Source organism: Candoia aspera, chromosome 3 (genome assembly GCF_035149785.1).
Source record: "Candoia aspera isolate rCanAsp1 chromosome 3, rCanAsp1.hap2, whole genome shotgun sequence".
In the NCBI taxonomy this organism is placed as follows: Eukaryota; Metazoa; Chordata; class Lepidosauria; order Squamata; family Boidae; genus Candoia; species Candoia aspera.
The window spans coordinates 114,470,059-114,492,441 of record NC_086155.1 but is presented as its reverse complement, the minus strand read 5'-3'; the positions used below and the strand labels follow the sequence as shown (position 1 = coordinate 114,492,441).

At 38.6% G+C, this 22,383-nt stretch overlaps 1 protein-coding gene across 1 annotated transcript in view; it reads left to right on the top strand.

The window, feature by feature from the left end:
• Positions 1-18,886, top strand: part of PSD2 (pleckstrin and Sec7 domain containing 2) — an 83,266-nt gene extending 64,380 nt beyond the window's left edge. Inside the window, exons 10-15 of the mRNA XM_063300185.1 lie at positions 1,682-1,872; positions 3,352-3,422; positions 12,129-12,286; positions 15,457-15,601; positions 17,007-17,150; positions 18,379-18,886. Of these exons, the coding sequence (XP_063156255.1) occupies positions 1,682-1,872; positions 3,352-3,422; positions 12,129-12,286; positions 15,457-15,601; positions 17,007-17,150; positions 18,379-18,606 (937 nt within the window). The 3' untranslated portion in view covers positions 18,607-18,886. The remainder of the gene's footprint in view (positions 1-1,681; positions 1,873-3,351; positions 3,423-12,128; positions 12,287-15,456; positions 15,602-17,006; positions 17,151-18,378) is intronic.
• The last annotated feature ends 3,497 nt before the right edge of the window (positions 18,887-22,383 follow it).

Below are 22,383 nucleotides of genomic sequence, written 5' to 3'. Positions count from 1 at the left end.
TCTAGGACCATACAAGGTGGCCAACATCAATACCCTATGCTGGATTATTTGTTCCACTGTAAGCGGCAGATGCATGACGAATTTCATAAAAGCAGATACAGTAGACTTGCATCTGTTCATATCTTTTTCATTTTCTTTTGCTTCTCACTAGAAAAGGACAGCATTTCCAGGAAAGCTAAACAACCCTCAAGGAATGAAGTGTTAACAAATATAATAGAAATTGCGCAGACATTTTCAAACTATGCTTTTCAAAATAGTGATACTTTTTAAAATTGCCAATATTGTTTATTGTTTTGAGCCAGTATATAATGAAATCTATACTGAAGCTGGGTCCTATAGTGAGGAACATCAATGGTAGATTTCAGGGAGAGAGGTCAAGGAACACAAGGGAAGGGATGGGGCTGGGCAGGGCAGGAATAATGATGTCCATCATTACTGTAAATGGCTTGGATCTTTTCCATGAAATAATTTATCATCTTCTAGCCATTTAGGAGAGAAATAACCACAAACCTCCTCTTACTACTTCTGAAGATGAGCAATGAGAAACTGAGTGGCCAGATGGTTAAAGGGTTCTCTCCCATGCTTCCTCCACATCCATCTGCATTGGGGGAGATGGGCAGTGATATAAATTAAATAAATAAATAAATAAATAAATAAATAAATAAAGCACTAGATTGGGGCAGCTGATGGTTGTCTGATTGCAGGACTACTCTGCTTTGCTGGCAGACCTTCCCTCCCTCTCAACCGCTCATTTTAGTATAGTAGAAAGCATCCAAAAAGTAGTATTTCGAAAATTTGTTGCACTCTTTTCAGAGCGCAGGGCCACCTTTTGCATCAGGCACTCTATGGTCCTGAGCTATATATCCTGTATGCAGCTCCAGGGAGATTTTGAATTCAGAGCAGAGCAAATTAGTTGCTCAGTCCCCATCCCCCACCCCAATTTGCCTCATTTAGTTCAGGTTTCACATTGAATTAGAATACAGACCTGCTAAAAACACGGAAAGGTAGGTGCAGGCCTTTCCTACATCATAGTCAGGATAGTCTTTATATATTTTGCCTTATATCTCAATTTCTAGGAGAGCAGGAAATGTGCTCTTCTTAAAGACAAAAGCTGGGAACCTGGAGATTGTGACTTCACCTTGGAAACAGGGTGTCGTCTCCCTTTGCCCTCATTTCAGATTCCCATAATTAGAAAATAGATTATGTGGAAAATTAACCCGTATCTGTCTTGTTGATGTTCCAGTTTGGTTTAGGATTAAGCTGAATCTTAAGAACATTCCTCATCTTCATCCATTTGCACAGATATTGTCTGTGAGGTTTCACCTTGAAAAATTACTGCTAGGCATGGCAGAAGCCTATCTCCAAAGGTGACTCTCATCCCCTTTGGAAAAAAGGGTGGATTTTGTTGCCAGCTATAGTTTCCTCTGATTCAGAGCTTCAGAACTCAGCCGGTATGGAAACAAATTGAGATAATCGCCTCTATTCCATCCATTTCCATATGGGCTACTTTCTGAGGCTGCAGGCTGGAAAACCTCTGTATTAATAACTTTAGAGCAACAGCCACAATGAAATTATTGAAAATACTGAAAAGTATTGCTTTTCTAAACACTGTATGACATCTTCCCAAAACAATTTCTGTGTTTCAATATAATCCTTTTATTCGTTTTGTCTTGCATCAAAGTGATGAAGATGAACTCAGGAAGTCATTATCAGAATTGGTGGATGATAAATTTGGTTCCAGTGCAAAGAAAATCACAAGGATAGTTGATGGCAGTAATCCTTTCCTAGATGCTCCCCAGGCCCAGAATGCTGTTACCTACAAGCATGGAATCCTCACTCGGAAAACCCATGCTGACATGGATGGGAAGAGAAGTAAGTATTAATTTGTGGGGAGGAGATCAGGACAAGACTTGTATGGTGAAATAACAGCTTGGTTCTATGATGCATTCATGACTGTGAAAGGGGAAAGGTCCCCTGTGCAAGCACCCAGTCATGTCTGACCCTTTGGGGGGGGCACCGCTTTCACAATGTTTTCTTGGCAAACTATAGCGGGGTGGTTTGCCATTGCCTTCTCAGTGCAAATAAAGATAGAATAAATAATATTTCCCATTAATTAATTTTGCTGCTGTTATTAATTATTTCACTGTTTTGGACATATGAAAGCATCTTCCCCATCTCCTCATTTCATATTACTGTGGGAACTTTCAGGTTCAGTTACATTTCCTTTCTGTCAAGTTCAGACCAAAAGGATTTAAAAATCCTAATTTTGTATATCACATTAACACATTAAATCCATCTTTTAATCATTTTTAATGAGCCACAATGATTAGGTTTACACAAGATTCTAAGTCAAGACTAAGCCAGCCACAATGAATGAAATAGTGATCATTCTTGTTAGCTGAAAGCTTATACCTCCAACTGCCAATGTAGCACCAATGTATAAATAATCTTTGATTATCATTGGTTTAAAATTGTTTCATATGCCCAAGTTGCAATTCAAAGGTTGCTTTGTGTCTCCCTAGCCAATGACTAGGTTCATACATTGTACTAATGTGTTTTGTTTCATTTTGGCTTATTGTGTAGTGGAAACCCATGGTTTATGGCTATCCCATGTTTTAGCTGTAACATACTATGATTAAAGCAAACAGCATCTTAGAGCATGATCACCACCAGACATACAGTATGGTTCCTGGATTCCATTGAAGAAATATTAGAGGAAGCCATTGGAAAGCACTTTCCACATCATTGTTCATAGTCTGAGCTCATTTTCACATTGAAAATAGCTGTAGCAATGCCATAAAATTGTGTGTTACTCCTTGAAATGTAGATAACTTCACATTAAAACAATCCCAGTTCACTCAGTTTCCTGAGAATTAAAAGGAAGGCAGGGAAATGGACCCAATTTTTATTTTACAGCAATAACAATCTAGGCAGAAACAGCTGAGAGTTCAGAGGCTACTTAGCATTTGTGTGTGTGTTCTTTTGAATGCCTTAACGGTGGATGTTGTCTAGCTTAATCCATGTTTTTTCCCTTTATTCCCATCACTGACTCTGCATCGCTGTTTCTCATGTTTTTTATTTTGGCATGGTCCAAGAATGACTTCTCATTCAGTTTTCTGCTTGATAATTCAAGACTGATCCTTTTTTCATATTTTCTCTTATTTATTTTAAAAGTATCTGTTCATATCTTTTAAATTATAAAACAAACGTTTTCATACAATATTGATAGCTGGTTCACTTTATTAGCCTCTCCTGTCTTAATCATTAGTTTTTATGGCTTTTTGTGGGCTTTTCTTGTGATTTCACATGGTAATCATGTAGTCATGGGAAATATTTATTTCCCTTTTTCAGCTCCAAGAGGACGAAGAGGCTGGAAGAAATTTTATGCTGTGCTTAAAGGAACTATACTGTATTTGCAAAAGGTAAGGAAGGGTGATAAACTCTTTTTCCCACAGAATGATATTTCCCCAAGGCAAGGGTTTCTACTTAAAACTAAAATGCACAAGGCACAAATATTAAGAGAAATGAAGTGTAGGGAGAAACCTGCAAAATCTAGTCTTCCAGAGCCCTGGCTCTGGAAACTCACAAGTTTGCTTTATAGGCAGCAGAATATTTTGCCTGAAACCAGCAAAAACATTTGGTTTTGTGAACCAGAGGAAAAGCAGGTACTCATACACATACAAACACATTCCAGATTTAGAAGCCAAATGAGCTGGCCATTGATCATTGCTACAATACCGGCGGGATAGGCTTGTCCATCACAATTGAGGTTACAGGCTAGTGAATGATACTCCAAAAAGATTAGCATGGCTGTGGAGCTTAGGAGCAATTTCTGGGGAGCTGCCAATTTTCAGGAATATCCCCATCAATTGTTGAATCCCCCCACTCTTGCAGATTGATGTGGAGGGGAAAGAATAATGAGGAAGTTTTAAGTTGGTCTGGTATGGGTCAACAGACCAGAGGACCTGGATGGATTATTTGGGAGACTGGGAGATGGGCATGTAAGGGAGGGAGGGAAGAAAGGAAGGACAAGAAGGAAGGAATGTGAAGAATGGTATGGTAACTTGGAGAAGTAAAGAACATGAAATGTGGTGTAGTAGTAATAGTAATATAACTTTATTGATTAGTCAGTTGACCATATGAAAGACTTGGGCATCAGTCACAGTAAAATATAGTAACGTGAGACAAGTAAAATGCAGTAAGATAAGATAAAATAGACTAAAATAAGGTAGACTACAATAGGGTGAAATAGAGATAAAAGAGTGTAAGTTAATGCAGAGGTTTATAATAGAATGAATAATAAAATACAAAAACAATATATCTTTAGGTGAATTCATCACCTTTGCATGCCACCCCAATGTGTTCTGTAAAATGTGTTCTCAACTGGACAGCCCTGACTATAAACTTAGCAGTTCTAGTGACCACATATGTGTTTGTGCCCTGAAGGAAGTGACATAGTTGTTTGTTACAGTCCCAATGTATGGTTCTGTCAAGAAGTATCTGAAGGTACTGAGCCCTTGCTGGGGCATATAGTTGGCAGTTAAATAGGACATGCGCAAGGTCTTCTATTTCAGATGCTCCACAAACACATGTTCTCTCAAGATATGGCACTTGGTGGAATTGTCCATATTTAACCATAGAATCTAGCTGCTCGAATCTTGATGAAATGTAATGGAAAAAGGATATGGAGTATGCAGAAGAGTAAAGAATATGGAACAGGGAAAGAAGAAAGTGAGGAAGGTAGAGGAGGCTGGAATGTGGAAAGAAAGAAACAAGGGTCGTGTTGGATGTGGCCTGCAGAATGGGGAGGAGGAAGAAAGTGAAGGAAAGTAGAGAAGGAAGGAAAAAGAGAAGACACATCTAGGAATCACTGAACATCTCAGCCTGGGGAAGAATGTGTGAGTGAGATACTTGATGTCACGTTCTTTGGAGGTGGAGGATTTTGTGCCTACATCACCATAATTGCTGAGGAAGACCCTGTAGGAGAAGAAGGACAATTGCTAGCACCATGGGAAAGGTGGGGAGAGGAGGCAATTAGAGTTCATGGAGGCTGGAAATACTGTATCTCTGCCATCGTCACTGCTTTGGTTGCTGGAGGACTTCATGATGAATAATCATTGGAGAAGAGGAAGCCTGTCACCACCCAGTACCAGCCATGTCTCTGGCAAGAAGAGATTGATGACATATGGTGAAGAAGGAGGGTAGGAAGCCTTAACTACTTCAGGATTAGATCACTGCATTTGTTGTTGTTTATTCATTTAGTCGCTTCCGACTCTTCGTGACTTCATGGACCAGCCCACGCCAGAGCTTCCTGTCGGTCGTCAACACCCCCAGCTCCCCCAGGGACGAGTCCGTCACCTCTAGAATATCATCCATCCATCTTGCCCTTGGTCGGCCCCTCTTCCTTTTGCCTTCCACTCTCCCTAGCATCAGCATCTTCTCCAGGGTGTCCTGTCTTCTCATTATGTGGCCAAAGTATTTCAGTTTGGCCTTTAATATCATTCCCTCAAGTGAGCAGTCTGGCTTTATTTCCTGGAGGATGGACTGGTTGGATCTTCTTGCAGTCCAAGGCACTCTCAGAATTTTCCTCCAACACCACAGTTCAAAAGCATCGATCTTCCTTCGCTCAGCCTTCCTTATGGTCCAGCTCTCGCAGCCATATGTTACTACAGGGAACACCATTGCTTTAACTATGCGGGCCTTTGTTGTCAGTGTGATGTCTCTGCTCTTAACTATTTTATCGAGATTTGTCATTGCTCTTCTTCCAAGGATTAAGCGTCTTCTGATTTCCTGACTGCAGTCAGCATCTGCAGTAATCTTTGCACCTAGGAATACAAAGTTTTTCACTGCTTCTACATTTTCTCCCTCTATTTGCCAGTTATCAATCAAGCTGGTTGCCATAATCTTGGTTTTTTTGAGGTTTAGCTGCAAACCAGCTTTTGCACTTTCTTCTTTCACCTTCATCATAAGGCTCCTCAGTTCCTCTTCACTTTCAGCCATCAAGGTGGTATCATCTGCATATCTGAGATTGTTAATGTTTCTTCCAGAGATTTTAACTCCAGCCTTGGATTCCTCAAGCCCAGCTTGTCGCATGATGTGTTCTGCATACAAGTTGAATAGGTAGGGTGAGAGTATACAGCCCTGCCGTACTCCTTTCCCAATCTTAAACCAGTCTGTTGTTCCGTGGTCTGTTCTTACTGTTGCTACTTGGTCGTTATACAGATTCTTCAGGAGGCATACAAGATGACTTGGTATCCCCATACCACTAAGAACTTGCCACAATTTGTTATGGTCCACACAGTCAAAGGCTTTAGAATAGTCAATAAAACAGAAATAGATGTTTTTCTGAAACTCCCTGGCTTTTTCCATTATCCAGCGGATATTGGCAATTTGGTCTCTAGTTCCTCTGCCTTTTCTAAACCCAGCTTGTACATCTGGCAATTCTCGCTCCATGAACTGCTGAAGTCTACCTTGCAGGATCTTGAGCATTACCTTACTGGCATGTGAAATGAGTGCCACTGTTCGATAGTTTGAACATTCTTTAGTGTTTCCCTTTTTTGGTATGGGGATATAAGTTGATTTTTTCCAGTCTGATGGCCATTCTTGTGTTTTCCAAATTTGCTGGCATATAGCATGCATTACCTTGACAGCATCATCTTGCAAGATTTTGAACAGTTCAGCTGGGATGCCGTCGTCTCCTGTTGCCTTGTTATTAGCAATGCTTCTTAAGGCCCACTCAACCTCACTCTTCAGGATGTCTGGCTTTAGCTCACCGACCACACCGTCAAAGTTATCCCCGATATTGTTATCCTTCCTATACAGGTTTTCTGTATATTCTTGCCACCTTTTCTTGATCTCTTCTTCTTCTGTTAGGTCCTTGCCATCTTTGTTTTTGATCATACCCATTTTTGCCTGGAATTTACCTCCAATGTTTCTAATTTTCTGGAAGAGGTCTCTTGTCCTTCCTATTCTATTGTCTTCTTCCACTTCCGCGCATTGCTTGTTTAAAAATAATTCCTTATCTCTTCTGGCTAACCTCTGGAATTTTGCATTTAATTGGGCATATCTGCCCCTATCACTGTTGCCTTTTGCTTTCCTTCTTTCTTGGGCTACTTCTAGTGTCTCAGCAGACAGCCATTTTGCCTTCTTGGTTTTCTCTTTCTTTGGGATGTATTTTGTTGCCGCCTCCTGAACAATGCTGCCAACTTCTGTCCAGAGTTCTTCCGGGACCCTATCTACTAAGTCCAGTCCCTTAAATCTATTCTTCACCTCCACTGCATATTCCTTAGGAATATTAGTGAGCTCATATCTAGCTGATCTGTGGGTCTTCCCTAATCTCTTTAGTCTGATCCTAAATTGTGCAAGAAGAAGTTCGTGATCTGAACTACAGTCAGCTCCAGGCCTTGTTTTTACCGACTGTACAGATGTCCGCCACCTTTGGCTGCAAAGGATGTAATCAATCTGATTTCGGTGTTGTCCATCTGGTGAAGTCCATGTATAAAGCCGTCTCTTAGGTTGTTGGAAGAGAGTGTTTGTTATGCAGAGTGAATTGTCTTGGCAAAATTCTATCAGCCTGTGTCCTGCTTCGTTTTGTTCTCCCAGGCCATACTTACCTGTAATTCGAGGTGTCATTTGACTGCCCACCTTAGCATTCCAGTCTCCTGTGATGAAAATAACATCTCTTTTAGCCGTGTTGTCCAGTAGGTGCTGCAGATCCTCATAGAACTGCTCTACTTCAGCTTCTTCAGCATTTGTGGTTGGGGCGTATATTTGGATCACTGTGATGTTAGATGGCTTGCCCTGAATTCGAATTGAGATCATTCTGTCGTTTTTTGGGTTGTATCCAAGCACTGTTTATCAGTGTCCAAAGTGAACTGAAACCTTCAGTTGGTAGAAAAATAGCATCCTGCATAGTGATGAGAGCTGCTTCAGCACTGGAATACTCACATTGTTTTTTTTCCAATAAGCATTTGGAACCTCAGTAATAAATGTGCAGGATCATCTTTTAACTTCCTTAAGTTATTTCATATTTTTAAACACAGGATTATATTAATGGTTTGGGAGTTTTTAAAATTTATTTTGCTGTCCTAGATTTTTTTTTATATGAGCCTCCCAGAGTTTGTTTAAAGTAGGTGGGATAAAAATTGTGTGTTTGTGTTTGCGTGTGCATGTGTATGTATTACTGAGCTGGCTGCCTACATAAAGGTTCAGTTGGCTTTAAAAGTACTGCTTTCTTTGATTATCCTAATAGGGCAGAACTTCCGTTAGCAGGACTTAGTTGGAGCTATCCTATTTCTAGCAATGCTGCCTTGGCTTTTCTTCTTGTTCCTGGTACAATATTCAAACTGAACTGAACTGAGTGGACTTTTAAAACTGACACCACACTGACATTTCCTGAAAAATTCAGCTAATCACTGAGCAGGACAGTAACAGTTGATTTGGTTACATTTAAACCACATTATTGTAATAGACTAAATACAAGAATGTGCTTAAAGTTAATATGAGAAATTGAATTAGTGTTGTATGCAGCTGTTAGAATGCTTGTAGAGGATAAAATGAGAATCATCATTTTTCTTCTGAATGGATGTAACTGGACCGAATAAATCAGTAAGACTCTTTTTACTTACTTTTGAACCTACTTTAAGTGTGTAATTCTTTATGCTTGGGTGGGCTAAGTGTGTAAGATCAATAACCTATATTTCTCTAATGTGCTCATTAATGCTATTTTTAGATAATATTCTTTTTCTGTGCACATCTTTCGCTGTGTTGAGCTCTGCTCCATTCAGTGGTCCTAGCTGTCCACCAATGGCTTCAGTTGCTCCCTGCCATCCCTTTTGCCTCTCAGCTCTCTATCACCTTTACTTTGTGTTGTATTGCCTTTGGGCAAGTAACCACACTTTTAAATGAAACATGGGGTTGTAGCCACTCACCCCTTTACCCTCTGAGGTTACCTCTGGATTTCTATGGAGCACAGATATTTTTGGAAATGCAGATTATGCTTTAGGGTGGTGCTTTGCTTTGTAACATGGTAATTTGGTCAGTGTGGTATAGTGGTTAAGGCACCAGGAGGCTGTGAGTTCTAGTTCCGCCTTAGGCATGAAAGCCGGCTGGGTGACCTTGAGCCAGTCGCTCTCTCTCAGCCCAACTCACCTCACAGGGTTGTTTTTCTGGGGAAAACAGGAAGAGAAAGTATTAGGTTTGTTCACCGTCTTGAGATATTTATAAAAATAATAAAGGTGGGATAAAACATAAATAAATAATAAAATAAAATAATTTCCAAAGTTTTTATATTAAAAGAGGTCAACAAATCAGGCACTCTGGTGTCCAGAGGCTCTGTATTAGGAATTCTGGAATAGTATCAAGCCCTATTTTCAACTAAACCTCTTGACCTTAATGAACAGGAGGTTGCTGTTTGTCATTTTTATTTTATTAACAGCTAGAGAATTGTGTGTATGAAGTCATCAAAATCTAGAATTCAGGCCAACTGCAGCCCAGACTTCTAAGAGCTCCTACCTATACATGCCTGGCCATAATCTACTTCCAAATAGGATTTAAAGGATGTTTTTTGAGTATTGGGGCCAGGAGAATTTTTTAAATTTATTAAAAATTTAATTTAATTTAATTTAATCTAATTGCATTATATGTATCACTCTTCCTTTTGAGACAGCCTGAAGTGGTGCACAGATGAACAGTAAAACAATCTGCACAAAATAATCTACAATGACATTAAGTAATAAAAAGTGCAGAATATAGATGTAGAAAAATTTAAAACAAAAGATATTAACTGAACAGTGTATTTGAAGGCAATTTGTCCTGGAGACTGTGCAAATTACTCAGGAAACAAGCCTATTTTAAGCTATCATCTGAAACTAGGCAGTATAAGGGCCAGCTATTCTTTCACCAGGAGAGATTTTCATTATGTAATCAGAATGTATAACCTGAAAAGCCTTCTGCATTCAACCATCAGTAGGTGCCTGCATTTATTTAGCTTGAGTAAGATATTTTAAATTAATGTATTTCTATTTATTCACAGTATGAAAAGTGAAGAGTGTTGCTACCCCACCTTTAATTTTTGTTACCATATAGTTTTCCCATCTACTGTCTCTGCTTCCATGCATGAAACTCGCTAAAATTCAGTATCTGATTCTTCCAACACAAGTGGCAGAAAACATGGAGCAAGGAGAGGGTTGCTATTCTCACTGATATGACAGTGACATTTTCCAAGTAGTTGATACCCCTAATTTCCAGGCAGAATTGGCAAGCAGAAAGAATGCTGGAACATGGAGAACTGCACATTGGGCAGTACTGTGGACAATCGTTCAGTGCCAATACTGTCCAAAAGATGGTAGAAAATGCATCTCAGAGTTTTGGATCACAGTCATCCTTGAAATGAACTTATCCTTACATGACCTTGTCATAGATTAATGAGTAAGGATGTAATATTCTGCTTAGCCTTTAAGAAGAAACAATTATAAATCAGATTTATATTTCCTATATGCATGTTATTTATACTATACTTTCTAGTCCCAAGTTATGTCGCAGGGGAAGTCCCTTATAGGCATTAAGACCATTATTCATCTGATAGCTGGTTTTAATTGTGTGTGGTCTGGGTTTCTTTCTTTTTCTTTTCTTTTTTTGTCATTTTTTGATAGTAACATCTCTATCATTCAGTACACAGATAAGAAGACTTGATTTAAGCTTAATATGAAGGAGCTGTTGCACCTGATGAAAAGCTACATAATGGAATTGTTTGTGATCATGTGTGCTTGAAAGATTCAGTGATTCCTATTTAAGATTTTAGAAAGTATGAATGGTAGCTAACTGTTCAACATACTGTTAATACACAGATAAGAATTATATACATGTCATCCTTACCGGGCATATCAGGAAGGGAAGATTTTCATCATTTCTGATATGTGGCATATGTCCAGCAGCCAAGAAGTGCCTGATAGTGTCTACATTTCTAGGGATTTGACAGTGAAGAACAGAAATACCAAGAAGAACAGGGATTGCATGATGAAACACTACTCACATAAATTCAGCAGTCATATGAAACAACTGTTGAATGTGAAGACATTAGTAGGAACACAATGCCTTGGGATTATACGGGGAATACTAGTTAAATATCTTCAAGTACCCAGATATTTAGGGCAGAAAAAGTCATGGAGTCTACAGTCACCACAGGAGATAAACCACCCCCTGACTCATCAAACCCATTTTGGGACGGGGGGTCCTGGATCTCTGAACTTTGGGGCAAAGTCCAGGCTGGAATCTCCTGGAACACTACAGAGGAAAAGTAGCCTAACAACAAGGGTGTCTACACAGAGGCCTTCAGATCATGGCAAAAGGAAGCATCAAACAGCACAGTAGCATCCTACAACATAATTCCAGTGTATGTCATTGTGTAGAGTTGAGTGCCAATTTTCACTGTGGTGCAATAATGAAGTTTTGTTGGGGTACAACAAAGTGTTTGTCTTCTGTACACATTTTGCTTTTAGCCCTTGGTTAACATGAACAGTAGATATTATGAACACTGCTCATTGATTGGTCAAATCATTAATCACTGCATTGATTAAGTCATCAGTACATGGCTCCCAGCTCCCTCTTTTACCCCAGCAACAGCTTCTTTTTAACAACATGCATCCCCTACTTCCTCATCCCATACACTAAAAAATGCAACATTATACTTCACAACCTGCATTTATTTTATCTGATTGTTTTTTGTTTAATCATATATAGCTCTTTCGTCAACGATAGTCCCAGGGCCACATAGATAAAATTTATAAAAACCAATTCATACAACAATAAAGATGTTGAAGAACTGGCAAAGCATCATGTTTATAATTTGGTATAAATCCAAAAAACCTGGTTCAGTAGTTGGTGGAAGAGTACGCACAACTGAATTCTTTTCTTTCATGGGTCCAAGACGTTTCTTCAGTCTTTACACATTGCCTCTTGTGAATGTCATACGATTCTTCTATTACTGTTTCTTTTTAAGTTCTTCATTGGATTGGAGATGCAGGCTTTTTAAAGGAAAATCGGGAAATATCTGACAGCAGATACAAAGAATCATATCCAAACGATTATGGATGAGCTGTTGTTATCATTCTCTTTCTTTTCTGTCACAGGATGAATATAAACCTGATAAAGATCTTTCTGAAGTAGATCTAAAGAATGCTATTCGCATTCATCATGCCTTAGCCACAAAAGCCTCGGATTATAGCAAAAAATCCAATGTGCTGAAACTGAAGACAGCAGACTGGAGAGTGTTCCTTTTCCAAGCGCCGTAAGTACCACAGGAGAGCTTATGCAGGATTATTAGACCTTGGGGTGACATATTTGAAGTGTTGTTTTTACACCTTCCAAAGGCCTCAGGGATTTGATGATATCACCAGAGAGACTGGGGAGGGATTTAAAGGCAAAATAGGGCATGTTCAGCCTGGCAGAAGCTTAACACATCTGTTTTAGCTCTTAGGTTAATAAAAAACTGAACAATCATGAAAATCATTAATTTGCTTCTAAATTTGAGTGACGTGATCTTGGAGGCATCTGGGAACTAAAAAAAAGTTGGGGGGCTGAGGTCCATGGATTATCTCTCCCCAGTTGTAAGCTGTCTTTTGGATGGCAAAATGTCATGACTACATTAAGGTTCTTATTACAATTGCCATTATCTGAAGGCATAGGACACAGTTCTACAGGAGAAGCGATGCAGGGCTACCCTGTAAGTATAAAATAAAAAACATTTATATATGATCAAAGACCAACTGTTACATCCAGTATAATGAGGAGGCAGATCTACTCCAAAATTTTCCTGGATTGTAGACTTAATGGGAATCAAGCGTAAGATACTCTGCCTTCTTCAAAATTAAAAAAAAAATGAATATACATCTCAACACAATAGTCAGGTTCCATAAATTATGTCCAGACCAATATATTTATATCTATAAAGCACAAAGAAATGGTAGTTTGCCGCTTCCATATAATGAAGTGCTAATAATGTAGGTAATATTCTTTCCTACATGTCTAAGCCCTTTCTTCCTCTTTTTTCTTTTTCTTTTTGTAACTTTTGATGCAATATTACTTTAATAACTCTGTTAATGTATGTGATTTTTCTTTTAAAAAATTCAACTAGTTTAATGCAATTAAAAATAAAGAAAAGAATTAAAATCCTATGGGTGAAATGCTAAAACCTGTTGTTTGCATCCTGAAATCGATGAGACTTCACTTGATACGTATGTACATGTATGAATGTACAGAAAATATTAGAGTGTGTGCGTATTTGTGTGATTTTGAACGTGCAGAATGTTTGTGTACATACTGTACGTGGAAGAATGCATGGATGAAGTTTGTTTCATAAAGAGAAGGGGACACCACTAACTCTTAATGTCCCAACAGTGCTAGTGGTTCAGCTGCTGGTTTGTGACCAATGTCCCATCCCAAGATTTATTCAACCATCTATCATGCTGGACTTATGATTGCCTTTTTTCCTTTTAGGTATAGGTAAACTTTCTCTTCCACCAATTCTAAGCAGAATTTGTGGGCACTATGGCAAACTTTTAGAAAGTGGGAGTAGGGGCTGCCCAATAAGCTGTACATTCTCTAAAAATGGTCCATTTGATTTTTATATTAATACTCATTAATATTCAAGGTATTCAATAATATCTTGAATATTCAATAGAAGTTTGAATGTCCAAAACTATAAGTAAATGTCTCTTTCCTCTTCCCAAATTTGGAAACCAACCAGAATGTATTCTGCTTGGGACTCAGGGTGTACAATTTATAAATTATTATATTTTGACTGAATTTCACCCGGTCCTAAACAAATTTGGCACATCCCTACAGGTGACTAAAAGGTTTGTGCTTACCAAAATTCTTGAGGCTAAAGGGTCTGGCTTTTGTTTTATGCAATAGAAAAAGGGAAAAGGGGGAAAGTGTACTGACCATGTATAAAATAGAACCTTTAATATGTATATTTGTGTCTCTCCCCTCCCCTCCCCTAGCATTCTTTTTTTTTCAGCTTTGTGTTTTAATTGTTTTGTTTAATTTTAAAAAGAGAAAAGAGAGAGAAGAGATAGAAAGAAACGGTGAATTTTTGAAATTGCTTTCTCCCACTAAATCAATTTAAAAAGCAAACTTTAAAAAAAATTCCACTACTTTTGGGATGGGCTATAGAATCATGCTGGGTTAGATAGTTATATGACCATTCCAGAAAGCTTCAAGGAATAAGGTAAAAGGGTTGCAGAGGTGGGGGGAGGGGAGAGAAAGAAGACCTCATCCACACTATAGTGTTGATAAAGTAAGGAAAAGCTTTTTCCTTTTCTGAATCTAATTTAGCTTATTTTCCTATGGATATGTAATTTATGGGAAAGGCAATGGCAAACCACCCCACTATAGTTTACCAAGAAAATGTCATGAAAGCAGCACCTCTCCAAAGGTTCAGACATGACTTGGTGCTTGCACAGGGGACCTTTCACATGTAATTAAATAATAGGAACAGAAATTTGATGAATCAGAAATCTGTCCCCAGAAGTAGAGTCAAACAGCATAGACTATACCAGCTCATCTACAGATTTCTCTGGCAGCCTGACTTTTTTATAGTATTTATAATTGTATATATGCAGTTGTTTAAAAAACAAACTTTATGTCTAAGAAAAGAAATATATAGCAAGTGATTTCCCACTCATTTCAAGATTTTCCAGAGTGAATGTTTGCTTATTCTAATTACATTAAAACCTTTTTCAACATATGGTTTCAATGGCATTCTCAGCGATCTACCCCACCCAAGTCTCAGCCCTTTGTTGTTTCTAGGATTCATGTATTTCCTTTTGTTGCAATAGTCGATTAAATTTAAGGTCATTCATGTTGATGTTAGTTTGTCAATTGTGTGGTGTATCAGCCAAGAGGGCTCAATGAAACCTCATGAAAAGGAACTAACATTTTCAAGATTCAGAAGAATTGGTTCCTGTGGATATCAGGAAGAAAAACTTGAAGTAGCACAGAAAGGAGTATGGTCTGTGGCCATTTTTATAATCTGTAACAACAGATGGCAGCACATGGCAGCACATGGCCAACCTTGTCAAGTCTTAAGAGCTTCAATCGGAGGCCACCAAGGTAGACCAGGGATGGAGTCTTGATGAGCAAGTTGGAAAACAACATCCCATTTCTGGCAATGGGGCAGACTATTTCTGTCTCATTGCCAAGAAAACTGCATGTGGTCAGTCTTTAGAACTCAACTTGAGAGAGCCTCTATCTTTTAAGAAGAGCACAAAGTAGAAGGATTAATTAGTGATGGGAAAGAGAAAGGCATTCCATCTGATATGAATGGTCAGCTCAATACCAATGATCATCTTCCCTTTTCAACTATTTTATTTCAGACTAGCAGCACAGTAGGTGTCTTTCTTTCTGGGTGTCTGTGTTTCTGACCATTTGACCTTCAACTCTGCCTGCTTTCCATAGAAGCAAAGGAGAAATGCTATCGTGGATCCTGAGAATAAACTTGGTAGCTGCCATTTTTTCTGCCCCTGCATTTCCAGCTGCTATTTGCTCCATGAAGAAGTTCTGCCGGCCTCTCTTGCCATCTGCATCAACTAAACTCTGTCAGGTAAAACGGAAATATGTGCATGAAAGAGGGCCTGGAATTCAGGCAAGTACTGAATGAAACATGCTGCTGAGCAGACCTCAGCCGTTGTCCTGCCATTCTTTTCAAGAGCAGCATGTTCATCTCAAATCGCACAAGGTCCCAAACTCAGATCAAAGAAGGCAAATTTCCTCTTCTCCCTCGTCACATGCCTTGATTGATCTGCTTTGTGATGAAGGCAGGAGGCAGGCAGCTCAAATACTGCCAGACCTGGGAGGGTTTCTGTTCCAGATAATTTAATTAATTAATTAATTAATGTCTATACCTGCCAATCTCAACAAGTGACTCTGGGCAGCTTACAATCATAAAAACCATAAAACAGTTAAAATAATTAAAAACAATTAAAAGTACAAAATAAATATATATGGTTGCCAAGTAAACCATATAGCCAAGCAGTGGGGCCCTTAACATGCTCTTAACATCTTCTGTGACTTATGCTACCATTTGGTTTAAAATACTTATAACCTGCCCAAGATAACTAACATTGTAGTATAATTGCAATTATAAAAATTTAATATAATATATTTATATTATATTATATTAATATAAAAATATAAACATTGCAATTATAAAAAATTGCAGGCAATTTTTGGTGCCCCTAGATCGGCACATATTATACCATTGCTTCGCGAGCTGCATTGGGTACGAGTCTGCTTCCCGGTGCAATTCAAGGTATTGGTTATTACCTCTAAAGCCCTTCATGGCATGGGTCCAGGGTACCTGAGGGACCGCCTCTTCCCCACTGCATCAACCCATCATAGCTGATCATGCACAGAGGGCATGTTACAGACCCTGTCTGTAAGAGAATTCAATCTGGCAGGGTCCAGGAAGCAGGCCTTCTCTCCGGTGGCTCCCGCCCTCTGGAACATCCTTCCCCCAGAGATAAGATAGACTCCGTCTCTTGTGGCCTTCCAAAAACAACTAAAAACCTGGTTATGCCACCTTGCTTGGGGCGGGAGGGGGAGTAATCACCACTGGAGATAGCACCCTAAATGGCCCCTTTCTATACACGTGAGTGATATTCCAACTAGTATTGTCATCTGGATTTTATACTATATTTATCTTCAATATTATATTTGTATTTATATTCATTTATGGTATTTTAATGCTTTTATTTCTGTTGGAAACCACCCAGTCCCCACTTTGGGGGGAGATGGGCAGTGGCAAAATTTAATAAATAAAATAATATATAATATAATATAATATAATATAATATAATATAATATAATATAATTCGAAAGCAGCAAGGAAAATATGTAATACATTTTGCAAGACCATGTTTTGAAATCAGCCAGGTTCATACATTTGTTGAAATAAAAGTTTCTATTTTACAGAGGGGATGAGCTAACAACTTCCTCTCTCCTACCAGGAAGAACAACTACAGTCCCATGAGAATAAAATGAGGCAAATTGCAGATGAATTAACTGAACATAAACTACATCCTGTAGTGAAATGCCTGAAGTCAAAAGAGGCTGAAGAATATTGTTTGAAGGAGCATTACTTAATCTTTGAGGTGAGTCTTCTTCTACCTCCTAGCTGGCAAGTGATAGCTGTCAATAGAAGAACTAATAAACTTGATGGGTTTTGGGACATGCTTAAACGCATCTGACAACTGGGTATCCCAATCTACTTCCATCCTATAACCAAACAAAAGCTGTTTCCTAATTGGAGAAAGGAATTTATGTCCTTTCAAGATGCACTGTATCTTCTCTAGAGGAGAGACATAATTCTCGAAGTATAAAAGACTTAAATACGTCTGTGATTTGCATGATCTATACCACCTTGATGTTTTTTATTGCACATCTTCTAAATAATTTTGAGCCAGATAACTATGATGAACATACTATACTATGATGAATATACTACTCTGTTATGAGCAGTAGATATATAGGAAGATCCATAGTTTATGAAATAAACAAAATGAATTCTATTAATATAGAGATTCACTTGTTATTTCTACAATACAAAACCAACTGGATTATCCACAATATCTCTTCTGTCAAAGATGCATTTTTGTCATGATATTGGATCTTCCCAGCCTGAAAATGGCTGCTTTTGTTCCCTTTTATTTTCGAAATGAGAACCTTGCTCTGTACTTGCCTGAGTCCATGACTAGCATCCAGAAAAACTATTTCAGATGTACCAAGGCATGTTTGAAGAATTTGTTGTTGTTGTTGTTTTGGTAAGGTCCAATAAGAATAAACCTGACAGACATTTCCAGAAATGGACTGAGTGGCAATATGATTGCATTCTTTAGTTACCTGAAAGATGTCACATAGAAGAAGAAAGGTCTGTTCTATATTGCTCCGGAGAACAGGAGACGGAATAATTGATTTAAATTGTAGGAAGGCAGATTCCAATTGAATGTTAGAAAAAAAACATTTTAACAGCAAGACCAGTTTGACAGGGGAATCGGTTATCCAGAGCTGATGAGCTCCTGTTTACTAGACATCACCTGTCAGGTTTGCTTTAATTTGGACTTCTTCACTAAACAGGTCAGACTCAGGTATGCGACTGGCTGTTTCCAGCTCTGGGATTCTAAGGCAGCTTTCAAAGATCCCCAGTGTTCTGACTATTTGCTCACTTTTACAGCAAATATATTTACTTCTTGTGGGAGGATGCTAGATTTTATTTTTTCCTTTCATACCCACACAGAGAAATCTTCAGTACTTGCTCCTATCTATTGCTAGGATTCTTTCTCACTCTTTCAGAGTTTTGTTCTATTTCATTGCTCTCCGCAGAAAAACCGGTATGAGACGTATATCAACCTCTTATGTGCAAAGATAAAAGCTGGGACAGATGACCTGGAAAGAATTGAAGCCAACCTCTTCACAATGGAGACTCAGGATAACTCCTTGAGGAAGACTTGTTCCAGTCCTTCCATAACCCAAGGACAGCTGCTTGTTGAAAACAGTAAGGCAGAAAGAGACACTCTAGAACCAAACAGTTCACACGCAGGAAGTCAATAAGAGACAGCTGGTTCTCCTTGTCTGTCACCTGTGAGCACAATAATTTCTCAGATATACAGTTACTCCAGTAGAAAGAATTCAGAGATGCTTTAGTTTACACTAATTCTCTCCTGGTGCTTATGTTTTTGGAATTAGACTGCCCATATTGGTTTTCCTAAAAGAGTATGCAATAAAAGGGCAAGTTTCCCATACAAGGGCTGGATAGTTCTTTTGCCCACTGCTTGTCTTTGTGAATACCTGCATTTTCCAACGAACAACATGTGTGAAACCATGACAACCTGGGGACCCAACTGAACTCATATCTTTGTTTCTAAAACAAGTGAAATGATAATTCCTCAGCCCTTGCAATAGACATACAAAAAAAACTAGAAACAATGGGCAGATTTTTATTCATTGCTGATAAGAGGTTCTGGACTGGACAGGGTATCTGTTGAATCACATTTCCATATGAATTGTAATAACTGTATGACTATACCTACCTACTGCCAAATAAAGGTATAGTTGGTTTCAGATAAATACACTTGCAATCTAACATAGGCCAAAACAATAGCAGGAATAAAATAACTTTAATATACAGGGAACTCTTAGCAAGACTAAGTAATGTTTTAAAAAGGTAATAGCTTATTTAACTTTTTTTCCTCTCTATTTCTAATGAAAATCCATCTGACTTTGCTGCAGTAAAAGCTGCTGTTGCTATGCTCTCAACCTCTGTAAATAGCCAATTCACAGCTCTTCTCTTGTCCTATTCCTTCTGCTTCTTCTTCCTGGCCATCCAAGCATCTGCAAGCTAACCTATATTTGTGATGACCGTGGAAAACTGAGTTGCAATCACAGATAGTTGTACATATTCCATTTTGCTGTAAGCATAAATATACCTGCATAATGGGATGTTGTGCTTCTGTTCCTTTCTTGCTGTGATAGAAGTGGTTTTTAAGGCCTCCAGCACTTTATTTATGGATTGATTCATCATCATCTTTTTTTCTAGACATTTTTCACAGTCAATCAAGTTCCAGTTTTAAAGGATCTTGTAGCTGCTAATTACAGTAATTTACAGTTTATATTTTTGCAGCTTTTTAAAATAAAGATAATAAAGAGATTTCTTTGGATTCTCACAGCTCTGGAGAATTTATAAATGATTGAGTTTCCATGTTTCTTACCACTGAAAGCTACCACCCTCTTTGTCACCAAATTTTTAATCATTGTTTTTGTATAGTTTGATAGTTTTATTTGAAAGAATGCACTAAGAATTATGGACAACTAAATACTAAAACTGTTAATAAAGAAAATTCATTTAAAGCTCCATTTGGTATTTTGCTGATTTTTTAACTATGCAGTAAAAGGTATATCCTTATGTAGTGATCCTCTGGGGGGATTTACTGAAACAGGGAGTGGTAATATTCAATTAGTTATAGACGTAGTAACACCGCTACAAGAGGCAGGCTGGCAATCTTCTGCCTTTTTTGATGTACTTTTGGGAGGGAGGTGTTAGAACAGCCCCCAGGCTTGTCCTCTGTTCTCAATCCAATTCTTTTGAATAGCCGTTTGGAATAATGGTAGACGCCCGCGGCAGCTTGTGAGAAAGGGATACTGTATTCCTACTATCACTCAGAAGCCATCTGGACCCTGCAGTTTCTTGGGAGATGGGGCCATGGCTGTGGAAGAGGAGTAAAGTGTGGAGGTGTGATCCTATGGTGCTTGTGTTCTCATTCCCAAGATCATTTGGTAGCATTTTTAACTCTGTGGCTGGTCTAAAGGAATGCTAGAGTTGTAAGTGCTGGTGATATCAGCATCCTAGGATTGATGGCTCAAGCCCTTGGTGTATGTTAGAGCCCTATTGAATTATTCAAAACAAGCTTCTTACAATTCAAAGCTGCAATGCACATCACCCAAATACCTCTGGTAAACCTCCCTGCTCCCCCAAGACTTTAAAAAATGAAAGGAGTCTTAGGATTGGAAGTAGTGAGTCCAACCCTCTGCTCAGTATAGGAACCCAATTACAGTGGTTATGTTCAGGAGTGACCACTAAGGTAAAGGTAAAGGTTTCCCTTGACGTAAAGTCCAGTCGAATCCGACTCTAGGGGGCGGTGCTCATCTCCGTTTCTAAGCCTTGGAGCCGGCGTTGTCATAGACACTTCCGGGTCATGTGGCCAGCATGACGACTCGGAACGCCGTTACCTTCCCGCTGAAGCGGTACCTATTGATCTACTCACATTTGCATGTTTTCAAACTGCTAGGTGAGCAGGAGCTGGGATTAACAACGGGAGCTCACCCCGCCGCGCGATTTCGAACCGCCAACCTTCCGATCGACAGCTCAGCGGTTTAACCCGCAGCGCCACCGCGTCCCTATTAGTGACCACTAGGAGGCACTATATAACCCACCCATTAGGGAGAGATCTTGAGGCTTCTAATATGATGCAAATAAACACATACAGCTCTCTAGTCTGAGAATGCAAAAGAACAAGAAAGCATAACATAGCATCTATAAACTATATATAGCAGATAGCTGTTTCTCCTCCACCTTAATACCTCCAATGAAGGAGAGCCAATATTAAGCTTCTCCTACTCTAATGTTTAATTGAAATTTTAAGGTGTACTGCTAAACACTAAACGTAAGATTAGCTGCAAGTTCTGACCAAAGAGCAATAAAGGAGTGATGACTTCTGTTGATAATTTCTGCTGATACAGAATACAATGGCATTTCCTGTTTTTTGCCCCTGCTGACTCAGATTCCATCTGTAATTAAACTAGTATTCCAATAGCCTACTCTGTTTTGTGTCATCTACACATCTGATAGGTATTCACTTAGTTGCTCATCAAAATCATTAATGAAATGTTGACAGATACAGGACCCAAGACTTGAACCATATAGCATCCCAGTTTATACCTTTATACCTCCTTTCAGTTTGGGGAGGAATGATTAATAAATGCCTCTTGAGTATGATTTTCAGGCAGCTATGTATTTATTTGTCATGCCATTCAAGTAGATTTAATTAGCTCCATAATTAGAATGCCATGAGTTACTTAGTCAAATGCATTGCGGAAATCAAGAAATACTATGTCTAGAGCATTTCCATAATAAGTTAGCTGATCAAATATGAGAACTTTATTCTCCATGATTTGTTCTTGAGAACAATTTATAACAATATTTACCATATTGCTTTCACAGAATTTACAGCTCACTCTCCTTATGTTCTGGTATGGAATCTTTGCAGGTATCCATGTCATGCTAAGTGGACTACAAGTCCTCCCTTGTCCCTTTCTGAGATATAGACAGTATTTTTCCTCCTCCAACCCCTAGTGCCATCCAATCTCTCTTTCTCTCAAAAAAAGAAAAGAAAAACATACTAAATATTCTTTAAGTCTTTCAGCCATTGATTTGTTAACATGGGACATTCCAGAGTTCCTCAGATAATTGATAGGCCCCTCAATAATACTCTTACAAACATACAAAACATATTCTAATACTGGTAATTTGAAGTTTAAGACATTGCTATGTGGACCAAATTCTGAAATCAAGAGATGCTTTAATTGAATGTATTGCTATTTCACAATTTTAGGCAAGCCAAATTGTTCTTGATGGTTTAAACACTTGATTGGCAACAAGGTGATCTAAAGTTATACCCCAGTTTATTTGCCCATAACATCCTAGGTAAGATATTTACCTGCAGTTTTCAAACTGGTACTACCTTGCACATAAGTACTGCATTTTAACAATATTTTGCAAATGTGCCTTGCAGCCTTTAATGCAGGCAATACAGTAGAGCTCTGACTAAACCT